The sequence below is a fragment of the Ilyonectria robusta genome, assembly GCF_021365365.1.
Source record: "Ilyonectria robusta strain PMI_751 chromosome Unknown BGZ61scaffold_4, whole genome shotgun sequence".
Classification (NCBI taxonomy): Eukaryota; Fungi; Ascomycota; class Sordariomycetes; order Hypocreales; family Nectriaceae; genus Ilyonectria; species Ilyonectria robusta.
Window position 1 is genome coordinate 1,410,783 of NW_025764438.1, and position 24,158 is coordinate 1,434,940.

The 24,158-nt window shown below is 55.1% G+C and overlaps 6 protein-coding genes across 6 annotated transcripts; 4 read left to right on the plus strand and 2 right to left on the minus strand.

Moving 5' to 3' along the window:
* Positions 1 to 373: 373 nt before the first annotated feature.
* On the plus strand, positions 374 to 2,840 carry BGZ61DRAFT_585498 (nucleophile aminohydrolase). The gene is made up of 4 exons (XM_046256407.1): positions 374 to 880; positions 952 to 1,047; positions 1,111 to 1,849; positions 1,910 to 2,840. The coding sequence occupies exons 1-4, from the start codon at positions 866 to 868 to the stop codon at positions 2,473 to 2,475; spliced, it is 1,416 nt and encodes a 471-aa protein (XP_046108506.1). The 5' UTR covers positions 374 to 865; the 3' UTR covers positions 2,476 to 2,840.
* Positions 2,841 to 3,914: 1,074 nt separating this feature from the next.
* On the plus strand, positions 3,915 to 4,514 carry BGZ61DRAFT_344619 (uncharacterized protein; the record flags this gene model as incomplete). The annotated part of the gene is made up of 1 exon (XM_046239717.1): positions 3,915 to 4,514. One exon carries the CDS (start codon positions 3,915 to 3,917, stop codon positions 4,512 to 4,514), a length of 600 nt encoding a protein of 199 aa, XP_046108507.1.
* Positions 4,515 to 7,055: 2,541 nt separating this feature from the next.
* Positions 7,056 to 9,705, minus strand: BGZ61DRAFT_345014 (fungal-specific transcription factor domain-containing protein; the record flags this gene model as incomplete). Its single annotated transcript, XM_046239755.1, has 2 exons — positions 7,056 to 8,737; positions 8,790 to 9,705. The coding sequence occupies 2 exons, from the start codon at positions 9,703 to 9,705 to the stop codon at positions 7,056 to 7,058; spliced, it is 2,598 nt and encodes an 865-aa protein (XP_046108508.1).
* A 952-nt stretch (positions 9,706 to 10,657) lies between these two features.
* BGZ61DRAFT_514974 (uncharacterized protein) lies at positions 10,658 to 11,544 on the plus strand (the record flags this gene model as incomplete). Its single annotated transcript, XM_046252220.1, has 2 exons — positions 10,658 to 10,913; positions 11,101 to 11,544. 2 exons carry the CDS (start codon positions 10,658 to 10,660, stop codon positions 11,391 to 11,393), a joined length of 549 nt encoding a protein of 182 aa, XP_046108509.1. The 3' UTR covers positions 11,394 to 11,544.
* A 4,654-nt stretch (positions 11,545 to 16,198) lies between these two features.
* On the plus strand, positions 16,199 to 16,953 carry BGZ61DRAFT_165009 (uncharacterized protein). The gene has a single exon (XM_046237511.1). The coding sequence runs from the start codon at positions 16,282 to 16,284 to the stop codon at positions 16,876 to 16,878; it is 597 nt and encodes a 198-aa protein (XP_046108510.1). The 5' UTR covers positions 16,199 to 16,281; the 3' UTR covers positions 16,879 to 16,953.
* A 5,726-nt stretch (positions 16,954 to 22,679) lies between these two features.
* On the minus strand, positions 22,680 to 23,318 carry BGZ61DRAFT_345426 (glutathione peroxidase; the record flags this gene model as incomplete). Its single annotated transcript, XM_046239788.1, has 2 exons — positions 22,680 to 23,146; positions 23,276 to 23,318. The coding sequence occupies 2 exons, from the start codon at positions 23,316 to 23,318 to the stop codon at positions 22,680 to 22,682; spliced, it is 510 nt and encodes a 169-aa protein (XP_046108511.1).
* Between the last annotated feature and the right edge of the window lie 840 nt (positions 23,319 to 24,158).

The following is a 24,158-nucleotide window of genomic DNA, read 5'->3' on the forward strand; positions in this document are numbered from 1 at the left end:
ATGGATGCTGGGGAATGGAATGGAATCTTCATGACGGCGTGGCCGGGGTTGGTGACGTGACGAGCAAAGGGGAGGGGGGACATAATCGACGATGGAAAGAGTGAAGTTCACGGGCTGAAGCAATAAATATTAAATCCCCCCTAAAGGCTCTGGAATGCAATGGCGCATCTAATAGTCTAATAGTCTCGCTCCTAAAACCCAGCAGGTCTCACACGAGCTGGGACTTTTCAGCGGAGCCACTCCCAGCAGCCAGCAGCCAGCAGGGATCTGATCGCAGTGCAGCGCAATGAATGGATCATCCCCCGATTCCCCATACTCGGGGCTCCGTATGCTCCGTGCTCCATGCTCCCTCCCATCCCACATCCATGCTCCCGGTGGTTCCACGGTGGGCGACTGCAATGATGCCATCGACGAGGCCGCTGCAGGAACGCCAAAGGTGCAGTGACAGTTCCGACTACTGTTTTTACCTCCCGCAGATCTAAGCAGCCTCCAAAAGTTGCAGCCGCACAGTCTCACAATCATTTACTCCCTACCTATTTTTCTTTTTTTTGCCTCTTGTCTCGCTATCTGGGACCCCTTTTTATCCCCTCCTAATTGGCCGCCCTGTCTCAAGAGTCAACCCTCCGTGGTCCGTCCACACGAGCCAAAAAGCAAACCAATGGTGTCATCTCTCAGACTGATTCAACCATAACCACCACTCGCGTCGCTTCGTGCAACAACAGCGACCTACAACTACACCGCTGACCGAGTCTGCTCCCTCCTCCTTTTACTATCCTTGGTATCCTCTCAACTTCGCCCTCTCCCATCTCCCTCCGCATCTCCCCTCAGTCCCCCCCTGCCAGTGTCGGGCTCGCACCGCCTTACCATGTGCCGTTTTCTGGTGCGTCACTCCTCCGACTCCGGCCCCCTTTGGCAATCGCCTGTCTGCTGACTCTGACTCTCCGCTTCCAGGTCTACAAGGGCAGCGACGAGATTCTCCTATCGAAGCTGATCCTCGATCCCACCCATTCCATCCTCAAGCAATCCTTCGACTGCCGCTTGCGCCTGGTGAGCCACCGCCACCCTCTCCTAACCCACCACGAACCCCTCTGACTGAGATGCCTCCCACAGGACAAAGGACAGAACAACGCCGATGGCTTCGGCATAGGCTTCTACACCGATCCCAAACTTGGCTCTGCGCCATGCCTCTTCACGTCGACCATCCCCGCTTGGAACTGCACGAACCTCCAGCGAATCGCCACCAAAACCGCTTCCCGACTCATCTTCGGCCACGTCCGCGCCACGACCGAAGGCTCTCTGAGCGAAGACAACTGCCATCCCTTCACCCATGGCAGCCTGATGTGGATGCACAATGGCGGCCTGGGCGGTTGGAAGCACATCAAACGCCGCCTCGGCGAGCGTCTCGCCGACAAGTGGTATCTGGGAGTCAATGGCGGCACCGACAGCGAGTGGGCTTTTGCCCTGTTCCTCGACACCCTCGAGCGACTAGGCCATAACCCCAGCGCATGCCCCGAGACCGGCTTTGGGCCGACAGTACTACGTAAGGCCATGGAGCGCACCATCGCCCAGATCAACGAAATGACAGACTCGATCCCCGAGAGCATACTCCAAAATGAGGACGTGGACACCAGGAGTCTCCTAAACTTCGCCGTCACCGATGGGCATAGCGTCATCTGCACCAGATACATCAGCAGCTCGACCGATGAGGCCGCCAGTCTATATTATTCCTCGGGTACGCAATGGGTGACGCGGACAGCTGCGGCAGATGACAGGGAGTACCAGATGGAGCGCAAGGACAAGGGTGCGGACATTGTGCTCGTTGCCAGCGAGCCTTTGACATTTGAGCGAGGTTTGTGGTCCATTAACCCTGGCATCAATGACGTTGGTTACTGACTTTGTGACTGTACAGAAAATTGGGTTAATGTGCCAACAAACTCAGTGTTGACTATCCACAAACAGACTGTCATGGTTCATCCGATCGTCGACAAGTACTTCGAGCGAGATCCTTACCATATCCGCTCCAGTGCTTTTGTTCAGGCTAAGGGCCTGACTTCGAACGAGAAGACCCGCAGTGACTCAGCCAGCCCAGCAGCCCTCGACCGGCTGCAGCCAGATCTGGATGGATACCGAAAACTCATGAGCGGGACCTTGCCCTTTGGTTCGTCACGGAGCCTTAGTCCAGACCTCACCCGCCGATCCAGGACCCCCGCGTCCATGCGAGAAGCCATCACCCCCATCTCGCCCTCCCAGATCTCGCTGCCTACGTCCTCGAACAACAAGGTCGTCCCCGCACAGGGTAACATCAAAGTCAAGCGACGGACCGCCCAGCTCCTGGATAATACTCCCGACCTGGACCCGGGATCAGACAGCGACGAGCCGATGCGATCAGACGGAGCGAACCAGAGGAAGCTCTCGCAATTATTCCCTGAGCTGGTGTTGGGGCCCAGTGCGGGGCCTCAGGCTGCTAGGGTTTGAGGCCATGAGTCGTTGTATTCGAGCGTTGTTGTTGGACCTATTGGGGTTTGACGGGTGTTGGGGTGTGGTTCTTGTGTAGAATAGCTTGCACCGATAGGATGGTGTATATGGATACCCACGTATCGTGAAGATGCAGATGGGCGTTTGCGCGTTAACGAGGGCATCGGCCCTCGAGTTTGTGTTGTATAGCTGGGACGCAGAATGTTTGTACTCGAATGTTGGTATCGTAAGAGCTTGACTAAGCATAATAGACAAGTATCTCGTGCTGCTTTATAATAAGGTATCTTCGAAACAAATAAAGATAAGAACGTACTGTTGTATTGTATTGTTTAACGCCAAGGGATTCCTTCATAAGAATACACTAGAGGTACATCGAAGTACTTTAACCTAACCCCTAAACTTAGGCGTTATATTGGCGATTATCTAGATGCTGGTGATGCTCATATTTTTCTTTTCATTTCCTACTGGCTCATGTTCCACCTCCACCCGTTTATGTCTTGCCATCAAGAATGGATTGAAAATCCTCATGAATGTGTTCCGATATTCTTCTCCCTTACTCTCAAGCAATAGCATATCATCTGAAAATCTGTCTTCATGGTCAAGAATCTGCCACTCTGCAGCCTGAATATCGAACCCCAGCAACCACAGCCGTCCAGTTATAACCCAAGTGAGGAAGAATAATGACGTAAACATTACAAGTAGTGCCGTTTTTGATGAAGCCCCGTGATTTGTTGTGGGGGGTTGAGAGAAAAATAGGCCAGAAGCAAGTAAACAGTGGTTGCGAGGAATAAAAAGAGAAAAGAGAAGCTGACGCAGGTAAGGAAGGTGAAGGAAATAACCTTGCCGAAGTCGAATCATGATCCGTCATCCTTTCCAAGACCTCTGTGGAATGCACCGAGTTTTCTGTTTGCTTGTGGTGAACCCATGCTCGATAAAGCTGAGTAGTAGGAGGTAGTTCTGGACGAGAGCTGCTGATAGACTGTCGACTGGCAGTTCGGAGTTGGATGGGTGATGATGGAGATGAGGATGAAAGATGATAAAACGAGATACAACGGAGGGCCTTGTTTTGACCCAGTCTGGGCATCTTGTTGGCACGAACGCATGCTGAATGCAAACTCAATGCAGGCAGGCGGGACGAACATGAGGGATGAGTGATCAAGGTCTGTGGCTGCTTCCTCAGTTGTTCCTCACCTCAGACTGAGTTGACAACCGCAGGTGCTTGACCAAACCTAGCCGAAGGTGGCCAAAGTGGATGCAGGTTGACACAATGACCAGCTGCCCCTCTTCAAAGCATCAGTTTGAGGGCATCACCATTGACAGTTAGTCCTAGTCAAGTCCACGGGTTGAGGGTAGCATCACATCGCATCTTCTACGACAAAGCCTTCTACGACAAGGCCTTCTACAACCCGTTCCACATGAGAAGCCGGTAGACTTACAACATGCCCTGCTGCATCGCCATCATCCACTTCGCCCAGTGCAGCCACAATACCCTCTTCAAACTCGGCTGCACCGCACACTGCGACGCCCTCTGTCCCGCCGCCGACCAGCGCACCCTCGTCATAACGCGCTACCTATGGTCTTGCGAAGACTGCCACATGCGCCAGTGGCTTGCCAACGACGACTTGCGGTCCGCCGCCTGGACTGCGCGCACCGAAGCCTTGGAGGGGGACCGCGGGCTGCGCGTCGAGGCCCGCGCCGTGCTGTTCGACATGCTGCGCTGCCGGGAGCAGTACGAAGATAACCGCCTCGAGACCGCCCGCCAGCTGCAGGTGGAGGAGATCCAGTGGGTTGCCGAGTGGACGCTCGAGTACGGGCTGATGGTGTGGGACACGCTGTATGAGCGCCGGTATGGGCCCCGGGCCGCACGACGGCGTATTAAGCAACTACGCGCTCTGAGGCTGTGGGATCTGGTGGTGACACGGGATGCGCTGCGAGGCGGCAAGGAGCTGCGGCAGGAACAGGTGTCAAGATCTACGTGGATAGGTGCAGGTTCGCATATGTCTACGCTACACGAGGTTGTTGAAGTTGCTGACGAGTAATGTCTAGAGAACCGAAGCCCACAGCGTAAGGAGTTGCCACAGTTATTGACGTTGCTAACAAGTGCTATCTAGAGAACCAAGGCTCACAACGTAAGGAGTTGCCACGATTGCCGACGTTGAATGGCCCGGCACCAATATTTCGTGCCGAAGACCTCGAGATGCTCGAGATGGAACCATCGGAGGACGAACAAGAGAGGGAAGCTCAAGACCTGATGGATGTAGACGAGTCTGGAGATGTCATGATGGATGCAGATAGTCCGTACGATTTCAACCCTGCGTAGGAAGGGGGTCTAGGAGATTCTGATGACTTAGCGAGCCTTGTTCGGCCGTGAAACCAGACAACTGGTTGGGATTAGGGAAGCCAGCAATGTTCTCGCAAGACGTGCCCAGAGTTGGCGGCGATGGTGTTCGGACAGATGGAAAAGAAAGACGCAGAACAACAACCCATGTTCATCCCTCCCTAGTACATACACCAGTTTAGTCCGAAAGTCTTGAGGACCCATAGCGGAATTGATTTGGTTGTGGTAGATATGGATTCACTCGAACCCAAGTTTCATATACCTCCCCAGTAGATAGACAAGACGGAACAGCGCGCGTGCAGCGGTGAGCTCGCGACCAACAACGATGGCAAAAAAAAGCCCACGACACGAGCAAACCTTCTTTGGCACCATCAACCCAAGGCATCGCATCATGGGGTGTCGGCCCGGGGACTCTGCGAGGCCCCCGGGGACTTTGTCGAAGCCCCGGCCTTGACGCCCGAGTCGAGCAGCGCCCCCCGACCGGCACTCCATGCGATGGCCGGGGCTCTGCAAGCCGCTAGAAACCCGGGGCCCCGGCGGCGTTTGGGGCCCAAAAGAACCGGCGCCAGTAGGATTAAGCTACTTTCTCGATCGGAAGCGAACTCCCCGGGCCAGGGCAGGGTAGGAGTGGACTCTTTTTTTCTTCTTCTTCTCGTATGTATGCCATCGCATCGTATCGTGCGGGAGGGGCCATGGTGGGAATGGAACCCACCCCCAATCCCCATGGCGGCTGGCTGGGTGCTGCTCGGTTGTCCGTATAGTTAGGTACTGTACTCTCCGGGGCACGGCTATCCCGGATGCAGAACGCATTTCCATCCACGTCCGCGTCGCGATTGCAAAGAGTCCCCCGTGTGGTTTTTCTGCACGACACCCTGCAACGAGGGACCTAGTCTAGGTAGGCACGTTAGATAATGTAGGAACTTTTTGTTCCTCGACAACTTACTTATCCAAGCCAAGCCAAGCCCAAGCCCCCTCCTCCTCCTCTTCCCGAACCGAGCCCAAGCCGCAAGCCAAGCCCCGTCCCCCATCGCCAAAACATCCCTCCCCCCGCCGCCATCAAAAGTTCCCCCGCGCTTCCCACATCCCAACTCCAGCTTATTCCCACACCCACTCGCTGAAAGAGATGAACGCACAATCTGTTTGCAGCATCGCGACCGACCGTTTCTCTTCCACCCCTGCTGCTTGCCCTGCTGCCCTGCTGCCCTGCTCCTGCCCTGCTGTCCTCTCTGCCCTGCTGTCCTCTGCCTTAACTCCCTCCCTCTCCCTCCCCCCCCCCCCCCCCCCCACTCACCCAATCACGCCCACCTCGCCTCGCCTCGCCTCGCACCGCACAGCGCTTATCGCCCGTCCCGCCCCCCGGACCTCCCGCTGGCCTTGCGGTGACAGGTGGGGATGCCCGCCCTCGAGACTCGCTGTCGGCCGGCTCCGCCAGATGTGGCCGGCGGCGCATTTCGGGACCAGGGGCGGGTATAAGCTGCGGCGACGCTGCCTGGCTGCGAGTGCGAAGTGCGTGCCCAGTGCATGGCTCTCCATCCCAATCCGTGCCCATCGCCATCCATGCTCCATGCGTGGGATGTGGCGGTACGATTATCTGCTGTGCATGCCTGGTTTTGTCAACCTTGTGTCAACAGATCGCGTGGGGGCCTTGACCGAGAGCCAGCTAGGCCTAGCCTCCACGCCTCCACACGGTAGCCACTACAGCACTTACCTCCGTAGTGGACAATGACGAGACGAGGCTGTGGCCAAGGTAGCAGTGGGTATGTACGTAGTAGCACCACCAAGAACCATCGAAATAGTGTGCGTTACATGCAGATGGAATGCAGGGAGTTTCCATTCCAAAGTTCCTTCGCCCTACCCAGTTAGGTAGCTACCTCCCAAGCTACTAACTGGGTAGCTACCTACCTACAGGACCTAGCTACTGATGCGATGACACTATGCGACCCTGAGATGCCATGATAATTGCAAAGATGATATTCCGTTCGAGATATGCTAATGATGCTAAGCCGGTACGCCTTCGCTCCTCTCTAGATGCAACGGCTAAAAACTACAGTGGGTGATGTTACTAACCCCCATCATTCCTTTCGTCCCACCCAAAATCCAATCGCCCGAGTCCCATTTCCTCTGTGTCATCGAAACCCTCCCCATATCCCAATAACCCCCATCCCGACGCCAGCCAAACAGTCAAGCCAGACCGCCACCGTCACATCCCAGTAGTCGTAGAGATTTTTTTTCATCGTGATAATCAAAACATAATCCACTCCACCTCCACCCCTGGACCTCCAATGCACCTGGTCCAGTTGAATGGTCCTCGTCGGTTGCCAATCTGGGCCCCAGGGCTAGGTGCCTCTTCGCCCGTCCACTCGCTCACCCAGAGCTTCTCCATGACGTCGAGAGCCGCCAAGTTGTTCATGTACCCGGAACGAGACATGATGTCTCGGCACTTGGTTCGCACAATGTCTTGCTGTAACGAGTTGACACACTCGCAACCTGCCACGAACAGCGGCCAGAGAAGAAACTTCTCAGCCCGGCTTCCCGTCTCCAGGCTGGTGGCGTAGTAGACCACCTGGCTCACAAGGCCTTGGATGCTCTGGTGGCTGGGTGGTAGAGAGGGGCTTACAAGCCGCTCGGTGTAGAGTAGCGCAGCGTAGCGGAACGCCTCCGATAGTGACTGCAGGTCTCGCAACTGGGCCGTGCTGGGTGACCCTGGCAAGGAGTCTGCAACACGCGCGACATCAAACTGCCACTCTTGGAGTGCAACACGGGCCTCCTTCCACTCATGCCAAAACGTGGAGCGATCGCCATCGTAATTTGTTGTCGAGCAAGCCCCGGGCGAGAGCATATCGTTCTCGCTTAGCGTTGTGCCGAAGCCGTTTCCATCAAATCGAGGATCGGTGAAGCTGCCACAAACGTTACCGGCCTGTTGCCCCTGCATGCCACCAATCGCCAGGTTGTCCTTGTAGGAATGTCCCAGGGGTGATATGTATGACGGCGACGGCGAGGCGGCGGCTGCACTGCGAGGTCCCGGGGAGGAGGCAATGGTTTTGACCGGACGGTTCTGGGAAAGTAGATTCAGTCGACCTAGCTTGCGGATAGTCTTGAAGAGCTCCCTATCACAACCGACCAGGTTCTCGGCACCAGCGGGTAGGGGTTCATCGTCTGATACTAGTCCAACAGAGGTGGGGTTGAGCTGAGCCTCTCGGTCGTTAATGCTAGCGGAGATAGCGTCAAAGTAAGTAAAGAGCGCTTCCATCCAGGCGGATTCTCCCGAATTGGCATACTGGCGCGATCTCAAGGCCAGGATCTTGTTGACACCAGCAAACTGGGTGTGGAACTTGGCAATGCCAGACTCAACCATGCGGTAGTGGCACAGCAAAAGAATGGTGGCGAGGACCGAATCGTGGCTAGACTTGTTTGGGTCGTTGAGCTGTTGGTTGAGGAGGTGCACAGCCATATTGCGGTGCTGATATTCCTCGGCGAGGGACTGGTCGTGGGATTGGGCATCGGCCATGGCTTCAGCGGCGTGTTTCTCGGCCATCAACTTTTCCGACAGTTCCCGGGTATCATGCCCGAGGCTCAACTTCCTCTTCATGCGCAAATTGCACGATGCCAACGCGCAGATGGCATGTTGTAAACTCCGACTATTCCCAGCCAAATGCAGGACATGTTCGCGGAACGGGTTTTGAGGGCCGTCGATGAAAACCATTGACGGACACATGACGTTCTCATAATAGTCGATGAAGAAAGGCATCTTAGAAGTCAGATCTTGGGTTATCTGTATCGACTGGCTCTCTGAAGCGGTTGGCCAATGAGACGGCGCAAAGTCCGAGTAATGCGATTTCACATCCTCCTCTTGAATAGACGGCGACTGCCACACTCGGGGTGCCGAGTTGTAGCTGGTGCTGTAGGCGTCGACCTCCGGGACGCCTATCAACAAATTAGAACATGTGGGGTGCACAAGGCGCCTGAAGGAGCTCACTGTAGGTGTCACAGTCGTGAATGAGCTTTTGGCTGAGCTGTGACTCAAAGTCCATGTGAGAATGGATGCTGGAGCCCGGGTCTGAGGGGGCGTGTACAAGGCTCGGGCACGAGGTCGGAGCCATTGTTCTCGAGTGATCCAAATAGAGAGAGGAAGGAGGGCTCTGCGGGCCGGGCGAGCTGTTGCCAGTCGCGTAGTTCTCGTACATGAGAGTTGGGCTATGGCCATACGGTATGTCGTCTCTGGTGAAGGACTGGCTCATCGGAGAGAGGTAGTCGACTTCGTGGAGAGAGTCGATCGAGGAGGAAAGGTCCTCGGTGACGAGCGGGAGAGGGAACCTGGTAAACTTCGGGGTCGTATCCGGTGAGTGACTGAGAACAGGAGAGTAGGCAATACTTCCCCAGCTGCCATGGGGTAAAGGGGGCGTGTTCTCGGGGTGCGACATTGAAAGGTAGTCGTATCCAGCCATGGGATAGGGAGTTGTGGGCGCCGAGGCAACCTGCGTGACAACGGGAATGTCAATGGGTCGGCGAGACATGGCACCAATATCATCGTGTTCCGCTCCTGGGATGGCCACGCTCGAGATGGAGCTGCTCGATCTCGAGCGGGAACCTGACAGCTTCTTGGGCTCACGAGTCACAGGGGGTGCTTTTGCGATGGGCAGAGACAAGCCGCGAAGCTTGCCACGGCTGGCAACTCCAACTCCCCAGGTCAACTGCGTCTTGTACCCAGAGCACTCACTGCCCACTTCAAGGCATTGAGAGCAGTACGGCCGCCGTCGGTCGCACTTGATGTTCTTCTTGGAGCAGGAGAAACAGTCATCAGAAGCACCACCAGCGGGAGCGCGTCTTCTGCGCTTGCGCACTGCCGAGGGGTCTTTGACCGCGATGGTCTGCTGTGCCAGAGGTGCCGTCATTGTGAACGGTGTTGTAGGTGTTGAGTTTGGTTTGTAGAGGAGCAATGGTCGATGGCGAGTTCAAGGTCCGTTGGGGCTAGACTGGCAAATCTCGACATACGAATAGAAGCAGTTGTTGTAGAAGACAAGGCAGTTTGTAATGTCGAGTATGTAACGGGGTAGTATCCTGCCAAGATGTGGAGAGAGAGATCAAGGATTCTCGTGGGGCTTAGGGTGGGAGTGTTGGTCGTTATGAATGGAAGAGATGGAAACGGCACACGAGGCATGTATATTGAGCAGGGCATTTACATGTAAGTGGCGTCGGGGGCGTGGTGTGAAAGAAGGACGTAAAGATGAAGAAGAACGGATAGAGGTTGTAGCAGAAGCTGGAGGGAGTGTCTGGGTTTGGACCAGTACTTGAGACCCTGAAGCCGGCAGGGGTAGGATGGGGGTGATGTGGGATGCGGGCGTGCGCGCCTTGGCCAACTGTGTGGGAGAAGAACGAGGAGGGAGAGACAGAGAGAGGAGGGAGATGCAGGTGAAGCCGAGTGGAGTGGTGGAGTGCAGTGGAGGCGATATCTAAGTAGGGACGAGATGGACGCCTTGGTTGGAGCAGGATGGGATGGGATGGGACAGGACAGGACAAGACGAAGCCGGTACATGATAGGACAGGATAGGATGGAATAAGAATGGGGGAGGGGGGGAGGGTACTGGCGCTGGTGTTGGCATCATCCATCCCCAGCCTGTTGCGTTGCGTTGCGAGGATGAACTGGGAAGATCAGCGGGGCATATCGGCCGAGGTCAGCCTGGCCGGGCCTCCCCTGTGGTAGCCGCGATGTGGTGGTATCTTAGTATCTTAGTATCTGAGTAGCCCAGGCCCAGGCAATGGCGCTGGCAATGAGATTGGGGCGGCGGCGGCGGCGGCGTGGGTGCCATGGCGGTCATGGTTGATGGCGACAAATACGGATGAGTGATGGACTCGGAGACGATGGGGAGACTCTCGATGGGTGGAGGTGGAGGTGGAGGGGTGGGAAAGCGGACAGTCGTGGATGGGAAGGAAGGGGGCGGGATCGCGGATGGAGGTGTGGATGGTGTGGTGGACGGACGGGAGCGAGGGTACGTACCTCCGGTGGTGGAAGGAAGGAGCTGCTGCAGCAGGGACTGGACGATGCAGCAAGGACACTGCAGTGAAGCTGCAGGCATGTGCGGCAAGGACCCAGTCCGAGCAGGTACCTACAGCGCCGCCTGCGAGGCCAGAGGGCCCCTGTACCTTGGGGTAGCTGGTGCCCCAAGCAGCAGCCAAGAAGCCAAGAAGCCAAGAAGCCAAGCATCCAAGCATCCTGCGCGTGCCCCGCCAGGGGTGGCTTCGGGGCCCTAGAGGCGGTGGTTAGGGGACCCCGGCTAAGGCGCTCTTAGGAGCTAGTGGCCGCCCGGTACATGATGTAGCGGCGCCGCCGTCGATGGAGAGCGTTGTACCGTCGCTGCTCCGGGCCTCGCAGCTTTACCCTCAACTCGATCCATATCTTGCGAGCACTATCTGGCCGGATGGGGGTCCTTGGTCCAAGCAGCCGGACCTGAGGAATGCACGTCCGCCTGGGGCTGATACCGAACATATCGCCCGGGTGCCCCTTGGACATGGGTGTGGGCAGCAGTGCACACAGCAAGCAGTGGTGGTGCCCAGTGGTGGTGCACAGCAGTGGTCGAGGTAGGTTAGCGACCTGGCATGGAGCCGGACATATCCAATCCCCTCCCCTCACCTCACCCTGTCCTCGTCTTCGGGGTGTTTTCCATACCTTGTGCTCCGGCGTCCGACGATTCACTCGCTGCCATTCATCCCGCTCCAATCGCCCATGAAACCACACTCTTTTCCTCCGAGTTTTGGGGGCCGGATCGGGGGCTGGTCCTAGGAAAGGAATAGGGCGCCAAGTCGGGGACGATACTCAAGGGGATGGGTGATAAATGAGATGAGATGCACGAACTGACAAGGGGGAGAGACCAGGGCACAGGGGGGGCCAAGGTGACGATGAACGGGAGGACAAAGGAACTAGCCGACGGGAATTTCGGGTCCCTTGAGACGCCGTTTCGCCCCAGCTCCAGCTGCTCGCTCTCGCAGTCGCTGGTCTCCGACTCATCAGTAATCAGTTCTCTTTTCCTCGTGCCTTGCCATGCCTTGCCTTACCTTCCTACCTTATGCTTGGCAAGTCCTTGGCTTTCTGACAATCCCACCCTCGCAACAACCCAAGGCCGCTTGGAAACTGACTGCCAACCACACCATACACTAACAAGGCAAGATAAGCCTGCCACTAAGCCAGGTACCGTCTCACCTGCTACGTAGACGGCGGACGCCATGGAAGGCCATTGGAAACGGTAGAACAGAGGTTTTTTTTTTTTTCTCTCTTTTCTTGCCGCGCTCCATAGCCAGTTGTGCGCATCTTGTGGCGGAGACCCGGAAACGCCGAAGGATGGCGGTCGTAGTGCAGCCGCTTGTATCCGAACCTAATTCAACGTCACTTCTTCCAACGGCCCGGTCCTGTCGATTTCATCCACGCATCGGCAAGATAAGCCCCTTGCTGTTCTGCGCTGTCTATCTGGAGATTTTTTCTTCTTGCGTTTCTCGTACCGCAACTAATCGAGCCAGCATCGTGTCCGTAGCCACAGCACCATTTGCAGCAGCCGGCAGCAAGGGCCCACTGGATGATACCAGACGCAGGCATGCCAAAAGCCGCCGGGTGCACCTTAAATCATCCGCTGCGTCGTTCATAGGCGCTAAAGCGATCCACTCCCAGGGCCTCCTATACGTACTAAGGTGCGCAACTCCGGTCCTTTTGCAAAAGCCCACCTCACCTCACCAACACAACCCACCTTGGGCAGTTGGGCTACCAATCTACGACAATCATCACCAGCACAACTTGTTACACCTACTGAGTTGTGGGCTTCGGTTCCAGTAGGAACTCCACTTCCGATTAACATTGTCCTTTGTATTGCCCTCTCTCGAGACGCTGCCCTCACCACCCGTCTTCCCCTCCTTCCTCCTTCTCACTTAACCGTGGCTTGCTAGGTTCTCGCCTCCTACTCAGCTAATGCGGATGGCCGCGATGTCTCCCTGTTCCCATTTTTGTCAAACATAAAGGCCGCGTTGGGCCGAGCTAGGTCGCCCCTTTTGAAATCTCGGTATGAGCTCGTCATCCATCAGGCAATGGCGCCGCCACAGAGAAAACCCTTCACAGGTGGTGGTGGCTAATGTGCAAGACCGGTGGGAGGCAAGATGGATCGTCAGGTCCCGGCCCGTCCTCCACTAGACTTCTCGGTGTCCATACCGACCTGCCGGGCTGGACTGGTGACATTCTGGTTACGTTACCGGTCTGATCTCTGTGGAACCATGGAACCAGCCAATGCACACCGGAGCGCCGGATTAGATTCAGCTTCAGCTACCATGCGCTCTCGTCGACGCAACACACGTCCGATGAGGACACCCCGGAGGAGCTCGTCCTTTCCGCGGACAGCCATGGCCGGCACGGGAGACATCTGGCCATATGGGCTCACGCCATGATCATGGCAAAAGGATCGCGGCAATGTTCACGGACACAGCGGCACCCACGGACGGTGGGCAAATGCCAACCCTGTGTAAACGAACACGGTGAGTGCACCATCGCTCCTCGGCGGGCCCTTTAGTAGCTTTCAGCGGCTCTCAACGGCTCCCACTGGCCTGGTATGTCCGTAGTGGACTCCTAGCGGGCGCCTCTCGCTGTCCCTCGCCCGGCTGGTGTCCACCCCAGAAGCTTGCTCTGCCTCGGGTCCATAGGGGCGGGGTCTTGGTTGACATCCTGGCGCAACTGGCGTCCTTTTAAGACCTTCCATGCATCCTTCCACCAGTCTTCGCCGCCCAGGCGCTAGTCGTATCTGCTCTAGTTGCTGACTACTCCAAGTACGTACTCCCTAGCGCCTTTACCCACCCTCCTCATCGGCCGCTTCCCCACTCCACCTCACAACGTATCCTAGCAATCTTGCTTGGCTCGTCGCCTCCCAGGATCGTCGGTCCACTTACATCATTCATGGACTCACAGCTTGCTCTCTCCAGCCTCTGGGGGATCGCACTCCCACCGAATACAAGGACGTGCACGAGTGGGCGGGAGTCCAGACGCACGATAGCACAGGACCACGGGAGACAGGGACACGCATGTTCACGCCGGGTGAATGGGAACATTTGTTCGCTTCCAGAAGGGCAAAGGGCACCACCGTGACCACGCCAAAGACGGCGGGTGACAGTGGAGAGGAGCCAATCGCGCACGCGTGGATCTAGTTGACCAGTGTCGCAGCGTCAGGGCTTCACGTCAGCGCCGCAGGCGAGGGAGCAAGGACTGTGCCACACGGGATCGGAGCCACGATTGTTCAACGGGATTGAAGATCATGGGAACCCTACTCAATCCTTTCAACCTTCAGCGCGTTCTGCCCGTGTGGCTCTTCGGGGCGACGTGCTGTACGACACCCAGTGACACTCGCCCTGCACGCCACACGCACACGCCGCTCTCGTCATCTGAGCACTCGCCTTGCAGCCATCACATTCAACGCCAACCACTCAGAATGACAATCCTTGCCACACTTGCTATCTCAACCAAACAAACCCCTCCGGGAGCTGGCCGCCCGGCTCTCGCGTCACCCCATCACAGGAACTTCTTGTTCTCCAGCCGCCAACCCTTGCCAACACACTCGTGAGGGGCTGATGAGGGGCTGCCTGCGTTCGCTGCGAAGAGCCGCTCATGTCCGGGAAGTGCGCCGCCCACCACTCAACGACGCCTTTCTGCAGCCATCGTGCATTGGCAGGTCAGCCTTCCCCGACTTTACCCATCCTTCATCTATCGGCTTGACAGCCACCTTTCTAGAACTTTGGCACCCTGGTAGGCATCCAAGGTCCTGTTGGTTCGTTGGCCCAATCGCGGATCGTGAACGCTGCCGCCGGCGCTCCTGCTAGTGGTTGCGGTGGCCCTGATGAGAGGAACGCGCCAACGCCATTACGTGGTGACGGTCATTTTCCACACAGCTTCTTTTTTTTCTACCGCCATCGCATCGACACTTGCCAGTGAGACGGCATCTAACCGCGCCGGCCCCCGATCTGCCAATGCTACGTAACCGCGCTCTGATTTCTCACTGTGCTGGTGTCAGTTGGTTCCCTACGGACATACGCGGCAGACATCTTCTGTTGCTCACCTAGGGCCTTCTCAAGGTAAAATCCTTGTCCGCTCTGTAGTCGTTGAATCTACCTTACCTCCAGCTCCGTACGGGCGGTCCCGATATCACGAAAGGGGTCAACGCCGTGCTGATGCCAGACTCGTATTAGCAGTGATCGCCCGAGACAGATCCCGTCAACCACCTGTGAGCCGCAGAATCCCATCGGTGAGCGCGAGACTGCCGATCCTGCACTCAAGGATGGGACGTATCCCAGCTGACTACCGTATATCAAGGCAGCGCTTCTCCCTACTGGAGATAGCTAACCAGGCGACCCCATGAAACACGCCAGTTAAAACCACTCGCAGTGGGGGTCGTCCTCTTGGCCTGCGTCTGTTGCTGTGAGTGAAGGATTACAGACGCTATTGCTGACCCCGGTAGTCCTTGGCTTGTGATATTTGCCCTCACATGAGCTTCCAGTCCTCCCGTCAGCTGGGGGACGGAGGAGCTTGGAGACTGGGCACCTTATCAATGCCCCTGAGCCCATCCACAGTGCTTGGGTTGTCCCCGCTTCGATTCAAGGTAAGGTTCGCTTGCCTCAGACGAACCAGCTGGGCGGTTCTTATTCGCGGCCAGTCCATGATGGAAGGCCATGAGACGAAGCACAGGCACACAGGAACCCTACCACCAAACCCCCCGGTAGTTTCCAACAGGGACGCTGCAAAACACCGTGGTATCTTCTCTGTCCCCTGGAAACCCTCTCGTTTGGGACCGACTGCAAGGCGCACCAATCAGATCAGGTTGGTTTGTGACTAATGCAACATGTCAACTGTAAGCACTCTCAGTGTTAACAGCAAACAAAGTGGTTGTCCAATGCCGCGACTCAAAAACGAGTACCGGTGCATCTCACTTGCTGCAAACGAGTCTTCCCCTCACCACACTACCTTGCCTCCGAACATCCTAGCAAGAGCCGGCTTGCTGCGGGGACGACGGGGGTTGTAGTGGCATTCCAAGCCATTCGACGACTAGGGCCTGGGCACAGACGCTAGTCGATGAATCGTGCGTTAGAAGGACCGAACGATGCTGCATGGAAGCCCGGCCCAAGGTCTAAGCCTCGTACATTGCAAAAAGCCCTGCCACTCAACAAGGGTTGTCACACTCCCTGCCAATCAACTTATCCCCCCGTAAACGTCGCTTCATTGACCGCCGTAGAAGTGGCCAAACAACCAACACCACTGATACTGCTGGCCTTGGCTTTGCTGGTATAATGGAGAAACCCCAGATAAACCCGCTTTGGCTGGAAACTAGCATTCACAATCCACCGCGGTCAAGGATAACGGTGGAGCCAGGCCTTTCCGAAGAACCGCCTTCGGATATGAGGAAACACCTAGTTAACCAGAAGCTGCTTCCGTCCGGGAGCAAGTATCCTTGACCATGGAAACGTTCAGACGAGCCGCCCATTTTCCATTGCGGGGGACTCCGAATGGCTCGGCAGACTCCACGAACACTGACCACATCCGAAATCCCGTCGACGTCCCCAACGGGCCGCGGTGGCTTCGGCATCACGATCTGGGCAAAAGGCCTTCACCGACAGGGGCGGAAATTTTGCTCCCACTGGGGCCTCCCACTAATCAAGCGCGGCTCGGAGACAACTACATCAGGTCGCCGAAGTCAATGGCTCAAACGGCGCAATACGCGGAGCGAAGTGCAAGACTTGATACCTCTAGTTTTGATCCCCGTTATCCCGATAACTGCACCATCCTCGGCTTGCGAAAATCGACCTGTTCACGCAGTTCACAAGCAGGCCCTGCTCCAAATTCCATTGCCCCTCACCGTTCCATCATTCGGTCCACCCCAAGACGGAGGCAAATGTTACGTTGCTGTCATAAACGAGGGCTGGGCGAATCAGAGGCCAAGGGGCGAGGGCGCTCCCCACGAATTATTACCTGTGTATCGCTCGCCTCGGCCAAAACCCCGGCGTCTAGCGGGCGACAAGCCCTTGGCTACAGTCAGAGTGGATTGAGTATCTGAGGTCTGCAGGTTCACGATCTCAAAAGGCGCTTCGTATTCCTTTCACCACTCTCCGCAATTGTGTCGTCATCTTTGATGTGCTGCCATGTCCCAATACCGAAGGCTTGAATCAACGCGGAATCTGTGAGGCAAAACACGAGATATCAAACATCAGCTCAGCGCCCAGCCAATATCAGGAGATTTATCGGGTATTAAAGGCTTCCACCACCTCGGAATTATGAGCGTCGGAAAGGCTAGACATGTATTGGGAGACGGCTGAGTCTCAGCTCCAGTACAGCTAGGTTTCCCCGCAAACCTGGTCGCCACTTGCTGGCATTTCATGTCCATTTCAACAACCTCGACTTCACGTGCCAAACCTAGCATTCCAAGACGTAATAGAATCGTCCTTTTGACTAATGAGTTCGACCAGGGGCAGTTCACGACATGGTCATGAATCCCTTAGTCTCAATTCCCCAGACACTTGGCAAACGCCGGCAGCGACGGTTGTGGTCCCGAACCTGCTGCCGCCAGTCCCGCCATCTGGGGAGTTGAAGCCGTCATGGTCAAATTGGATACGCCCACGCCACGTCGCTGCCGTCACGAAGTTGACTTGATTAGACTGGCAGGCTTGAAGCGTACTAGGACGAATCGGTTGGTTCTACATCGGTGCCCAACCATTATTGTTCTGCACTGCCACATGTCATCAGAGACTCCGCTTCTCATGACAACATTGAAGCCATCAGGAGACCCATCTCAATGAAACTGCAGAGTCGCATTCACTCAACCGTTTCCCCGTTTTCAGGGACATTGAACCCTTCTCGCATTGGCCCACAGGCTTGCCCTCTTCTAGCAAAAGTCCCAGGTTCTTTGTCGAAAGTACGGTAGCATCTAGATATGGGATGCACTAATGACACCATGATGCGGTGATCTTCCCATGACAAACCTCTTCCTCCATCAGGCGGACGATTCTCCGCCAAGTTATGTTGAGGATCCGGGGATCCCCACTCCCCGCATTCTTTGCCCCTTTACTCCACGGAAATGAGGCAAGGCTGGAGAAGGGCGGCCTTGAGAAGCTTGGTCTGGGGTTAGTCACTGCCAACTGACTGATTTGGATATTGATGTGTCATGGCTTGTCGCGAGGTACAAGTGTGCCCCTGCGTCACTTTGCCAGACCAACATGCAGGAACCGAGGTCTTATCTTGCAACAGACCGCTATACTCGAAGTACCTTCCGTTCCTAGCATGAAAGCGCCTCGATGTGTGATTTACCACCGTTGCAGGGTTTGCTGCAGCTCATCGGGATCGGGTGGATGGGGGGCGGAAGTCGGCCACAAAGCCTATCTTGAAATGTCGATCCCTCCCACCTTGGCAACCGAATGTGGAGTCCCACTCGATCAAAAGATCCCTTACGGCGAGCACAATCACTTATCTGTGAACCGGCAGAGGCCGACAGAAGAACCAGACAAGCTTTTCTGGGCCAGGTGCATCAGGGACACGCGGGGCAAGCCGCTGCGATACCTGACGCGTCGATCATGTAATGGCGCAGGGCGGGCTAGCCCAAAAGTAGGTGATGAGCCGCAGGACACCACCTCGGGCGGCAGATGTGTAGAATACTTTCCTGTGAAGACGATCGCTGCTGTCCGCCGGGGTGGCATTGCATCTTCTAGAATCTGGGGAAGTGGGCTCCCTCGGCGTTATCACGACGGAAGACTTCCGCTCCCGTAGGCCGATGTGGCTTCCAAAGTTGCGTGAGGCTATTGCCAAGTTCCATACCAGCTGAGTTTGGCAGGTCCTGAGATATTAGTTGTCACCGCTGCCCCTAACATTAGTTGACATCGGATGATAAGGGATGAATTAGCTCAGGAGGGACATGATGCTGTTCCATGGCTTCAGCTGAGACCGGTAAGTGTGCCAGGTGCCGGCCCCTCATGACAAGGAATGAAACCGTAGCCACACGTTCGAGAAGGAGTCTTGGAACTAACGGGACTTATCCAAGAGTAGTATTCTTGTTTCGGTACATTGTTGGGTCTAGAACCTTTTGTCCTGATATTCAGGACGGGGCGTAGGGTAGGCCCGTTTCGTACGCCCAGCTGGTTAGGGGGTTCCTAAACCGCCTCCCAGCCGCGTTTAAACGAGCATAGCTTTGATGCAGAAAGAGAAGAGGTAGGCTCTTTTTTCTTGTCAATTTTTGGGCGGATTTTGAATCATGGATGGCGCTGCAATGTTTGTGGATAGTGGTTGGATTATTTGCACTAGAACGTGGGAACTGTGAGGGCAATTATACATCCTTTGGCATTCACCAAAATTAATGAAATGTAACAATATTCAAGACTCATAGGTACTAATTAATTTAAACGCCTATTTCTTAGACGTGTTCAATATTTGTTCCTGTTATGATGACGCGCCAACACCGTATTGGCTGGCGTATTTTCCTGGTTGTCAGCAAAACTCCACGCGTACTTCGCGATCATACTCTCCCCAACTTCGTAGGTATCCAGCTCGACTACGCCTACCCCTCAAGAGTTTTCTTGATTTCCCGTACCTTACCATTGATCCAACATAACAACGTTGGTTTATGACATGTCGGCACGCTCTACAGATCTGCCCCATATTTTGTACATCGATGATCCTGGGTTTCACATACGTAAAATGTGTCGGTTGACTGCACGTGCTGGGACTGTGCTGGGACTCAAGCAAGAAACCTGGGAGATGCATATACGAGCTGCAAGTAATTACGCCCAGCCTTATGAGCGGATCTTTGAGATATATGGTAATGATCTGAGGGGGAAAATGAAGTATATAAACCCGGGCTCCCCCCCAATCGAATATCCTGAATCCTCTATATCAACCCATGAAACATTCTCTACGATGGTGTATGTCACGAAGATTCTATGGCTCATGCCGGCTGTGATGAGTTACATGGTGCTATTTGGCGTCATCCTCGGCCTCGGCCACGACCGGTGATACAACCGCCTGACTGGCAGCGTGGCCACCGACGCCGTTTATCAGATCGGATTGTTGGGAGTTCTCACGCAGCAGACGAAACTCTCGCCAAGGCGTCACTCATTTCGGCTGTATCTTGAGCCTACTTCCAGGCCTTTTGGAGAGCAACTTGGAATGACCAGCAGCCCATCAACTTGGAGGACATGGGCGTGTTTATATCTGTGCTGGGGAATGGCCTGTCTCTTACGAACTTCGCAACATGGTGGAAGTGGCTGTTGCTCTTGCTTATTGCCATACCAGCCTGGTAAGCTTGGTGAGGAACAAGTTGTTATGGCGCATAACTGTTAATAGATTCAAGACTTATACCACTCGTGTCTATCGTCACGCCAGCTTCACTTACGGTTGGTATCACGCATACTCCCTCGCAATTGCTCCACGTTCCTGACATTGCATTTGACGGGTTGAGTCTCTTGGCTCTGATACACTAGCTGATACGGTGGGACTAATCCAGCATATGGCAAGACAAGCAAACGGATCGGAGTGCTCTAGGATAGTTCCATACGTCTACAATGGGTCCGAAGACTCGGCGAGGCGAGTAATTCTAGCAGCAGCTGCCCAAGGAACAACACTTACTATTGACGCACCGGCGTTCGATTCGAATTGGTCACTGGATCTCACAGGACGGGAGAGCTTAAGTGCCGGTTCAAAACAATCATCGCCAAATTCACGCCGGAAAACTGCACGAAGCACCAGGCCTTGGAGCGTGGACGCCCCCTGGATTGGCTCGACCTGAACGATCGCGCCCTGCTGCCACACTTGGAGTTGGATGAAGGAAATTTTACACTCGACGCTGGAGCATCGAGGAATCGCTACTGGCTAATGGAGGCCCCAATGTTCGCCGCCGTCGTGCCTTCGTCGTTACAGTATACTGGTGCTTGGAGAATTTGGTGTGCAAAGTTGCTAAGAGGGATGGCACATGAAGAGAAAGTCGAGGATCTCTGCGATACGAATTCTACCATGTTGCGTTGCGACATGTACAACTTGACATATCTCACCGATAAATTAACAGATGGAAACCGGAGGGTCGATGTCAAGGTGACAGATATCAGCGAACCCCGTTCTCATTGATCATCGACGATACCACCCTGTACGAGAAGGGAACAGACGACTCGCCCTCGACGTGGCTCGCAATACCGAACAGCCTCGGAGCTGCACTTTCAACACGGATCTTATGCGACATGTCTCATACCAGGCCAATATGGATACCTCAGAGCAGTTGATGACGGACCGAGGCGAAATTGGCGCGGCAGGATAGTAGCTTGGCCTGCAACATCGACACCAACACACACGGTGCTTGCTCTTATGCCGGAATCGGACTTCATCATGGACAACAGGGAATCTCTCAACCGGAATTTGACGTCGCTGCAGAGCCTGAGCCCGAGCTGAGCGTTGAGTTACAAATTAAGGATCTTGATGGGAAAAGTTCGCTACTGGAGTACATGAAGTGGTAAAGGACAAGTTTCGAACAGATGGAGCGGATTCGAACCGGAGGAGGTAGAAGGAAACGAACCCGTGCGATGGTAGGTAAGCTGATTTTTGATACGTGCTTTGGATGCGATATTCCTTGGGCGACAATACTTCACCAGTTGGACGGCAATAAGGGACCGAGATACCAAACCCCAGTGGCCGACCTGCCGCGTCCTCCGCTTACTATCCGATGCGAAATAATATTTGGAGAAGTTTGGAGCACGACGTTCAGCTACACCTGTGAGAGTTATCTTGAAATACCGCAAGCTCTATCTCAGTATCGACGTGGTTTCTTGGGGTCTCAGAAAGTTCTGATCAAACCGACGAATGCACAAAACACCAAGAGACGCCCCTCCCACTCTATCAACGAGAATTGGACCGTGGGGTAGAACCTCGAAAGATACTTTGGGAGGGCTGAATTGGCAGCGTCAGTAGCCTACCAAGGAGAGGATGTGTTGACTAAAACCCTCCAGATGAAACAGCGTCATGAAGGGAGTACAGCACATCGAAGCCTCGTGACTCAGGCGCGTAAACGACTATTGAGACATTGACTTCAACTGGGACTACTTACCGGCCGTTGGCCATTCAACGCTCTATATGGTCGAATTTAACTTGAACTAAAACGTGGCATGGTAGCGCTGACATTTGCCATTGGGTGAGCTCTCAGTCGAGGATCAACGACATTGTCAGCATTGTTCCAAGAGCGAGAGCTAGCCCTGCTTACTTGCCTAAACAAGAAACAGACGGATTCTTTGGCAAATCAAACTGACGATCGATTTAGGGCTGACGGTAAGCTAATTTTTCTGCCAAGATCTTGCTTATAGAGGCTGGGGTATAACTATGACCCTTGGGTTTTAGCAGGCGAAGGTGGAGGGATCATGGTACGGCGGAGATGGCTTGAAAGGGCTGGAATGTTTTATCTTCGGAAATCAATACACGATGACTGAGAGAAATATGGAGATGGAAGATAAATGCCCATACGGTGTTTTAGCGTGTCCTACTCATAAGGCGGATGATTTGGAGGATTCGCATGGAGCCCCGTGCTATTGGGTATGCATCGTCTTGAGCTTACGATAACTTCATCCGTCCGACACCAAGCTCTCACAACAGCCCAAATGGGTTTCGATGGGATATTTGATATTAAATTGATTTCGCTAATGGGCCTAGAAGGCCGTTGCATGCGACTCATTGGTCGTTTTGCTTGTCAACACTTTCCTCCCATGCCCGTCTCATCGTCCTGCCAAAGCTGCACCGCCGGGACGAATCGACCACTGTCCTTGTGGTGCGATATTATGCGACGTAAAAAATCATTTGCAGTCACTAACAGCGAGCCATCGCTCTCCGGGACTTCGCCTAAGCCTTCTTCTCAAGCTCGGCGACAATGTCCTTCTCGAGGGCCTCGGGCTTGGTGGTGCTGGCCCAGCGACCCTTGACCTTGCCGTCGCGGCCGATGAGGAACTTCTCAAAGTTCCACTTGATGCGCTTGAGGCCCATGAGGCCCGGCTGCTCGTTCTTGAGCCACTCGTAGAGGGGGTGGGTGCCGTCGCCGTTGACCTCGATCTTCTTCATGATGGGGAAGCTGACGCCGTAGTTGAGCTGGCAGAAGCTCTGGATCTCCTCGTCGGAGCCGGGCTCCTGGCCGCCGAACTGGTTGCAGGGGAAGCCGAGGACGACAAAGTCATCGGGGTGCTTCTCCTTGAGGCCGGTGTAGAGCTTCTCGAGGCCGGCGTACTGCGGGGTAAAGCCGCACTTGGAGGCCGTGTTGACGACGAGGACGACCTTGCCCTTGAAGTCCTCGAGAGGAACCTCCTTGCCGGTCTCTGTGCGGTTGGGAGTCGGGTTAGCGAATGGTGTTCACTTAAAGCGAGAGCGTGGGCGCAAGACGGCGTCTTGAGGCTTGCGCCAGATGGCGCACCACGTCGGATGTGGCGGGGCAAGGATATACGTACTGTCTTGAGGCGCAAAGCTGTAGAAGCTGGTAGCGGAAGCCATCTTGGAAGGATGCGTGTGCGAGTGGGTATCACGGAGAAGAACAGAAGAGGAAGAAGTCGGTTGCGCGAGGGAGTAGAATCTCGAGCTTCTGGAGGATGGAGCGACGTTGGGGGTTTTGAAGGTTTGAGAGAGCGGGGATAGAAACGAGGACGGACGGAGGGCAGATGAGGAGAAGGTTGTGTTGCTGGGCCGGCAGTTAGTCTTGATTCAGCAATTGTACGTTGTAACTTGTGTGTCGCAGATGCTCAGGTCAGGCCAGGGATTCCAAATCACACAAATCACACAAATCACAGTCCAACTCCAAATCAGGACCATCGCCGGTGACCGAGCTGAACGTACGTACCTCGCCGGCCTCAGACTCGGACGCAGACTCAGACCACGCCACGGGGCCATCATCACCACCGCCGGCGCCATGTTTTCCTCTTGCTCTTGGCTCTAACTGAATCGATGGCGCCTCCCGGACCTGGGGACCTGGGGCAATTACAAATACCTGCGTCTCGGGCTGTGAGCGATCCGTAGCGCACGCGTTACAGGAGCTTGCTTGCAGAGCCGTCAATTCCCACATGCCTCGGCAGAGCACTCCCGATTTGGATAGTGACGTCTTTTGTTTTTTCTAGGGCGGCCGACGGTGGAGTCGACCGGCGCCATGTGTTGGGCCGCACGCCGATTTGTACTGAGCTTGAGCTTTGAGCTTAGACAGTTAAGTATGGGATTCTGATTTGGGTTGCATTGAGACGGTTGAGGAAGAGATGATGTGGATGCTGTGAATTGATCATGTGTGTTGCAGCTCGGTCGTTTGTTTCTCATTACCCGTCTACGTTTGTTCGCAGCTGTAGCGTA

Coding starts and splice junctions, on each gene's coding strand:
- BGZ61DRAFT_165009 (XM_046237511.1), top strand. CDS start 16,282: ATGGAAACGTTCAGACGAGCCGCCCATTTTCCATTGCGGGGGACTCCG.
- BGZ61DRAFT_585498 (XM_046256407.1), top strand. Junction 1,048..1,110: donor TCGACTGCCGCTTGCGCCTG/GTGAGCCACCGC, acceptor TGCCTCCCACAG/GACAAAGGACAGAACAACGC. Junction 1,850..1,909: donor GCCTTTGACATTTGAGCGAG/GTTTGTGGTCCA, acceptor GTGACTGTACAG/AAAATTGGGTTAATGTGCCA.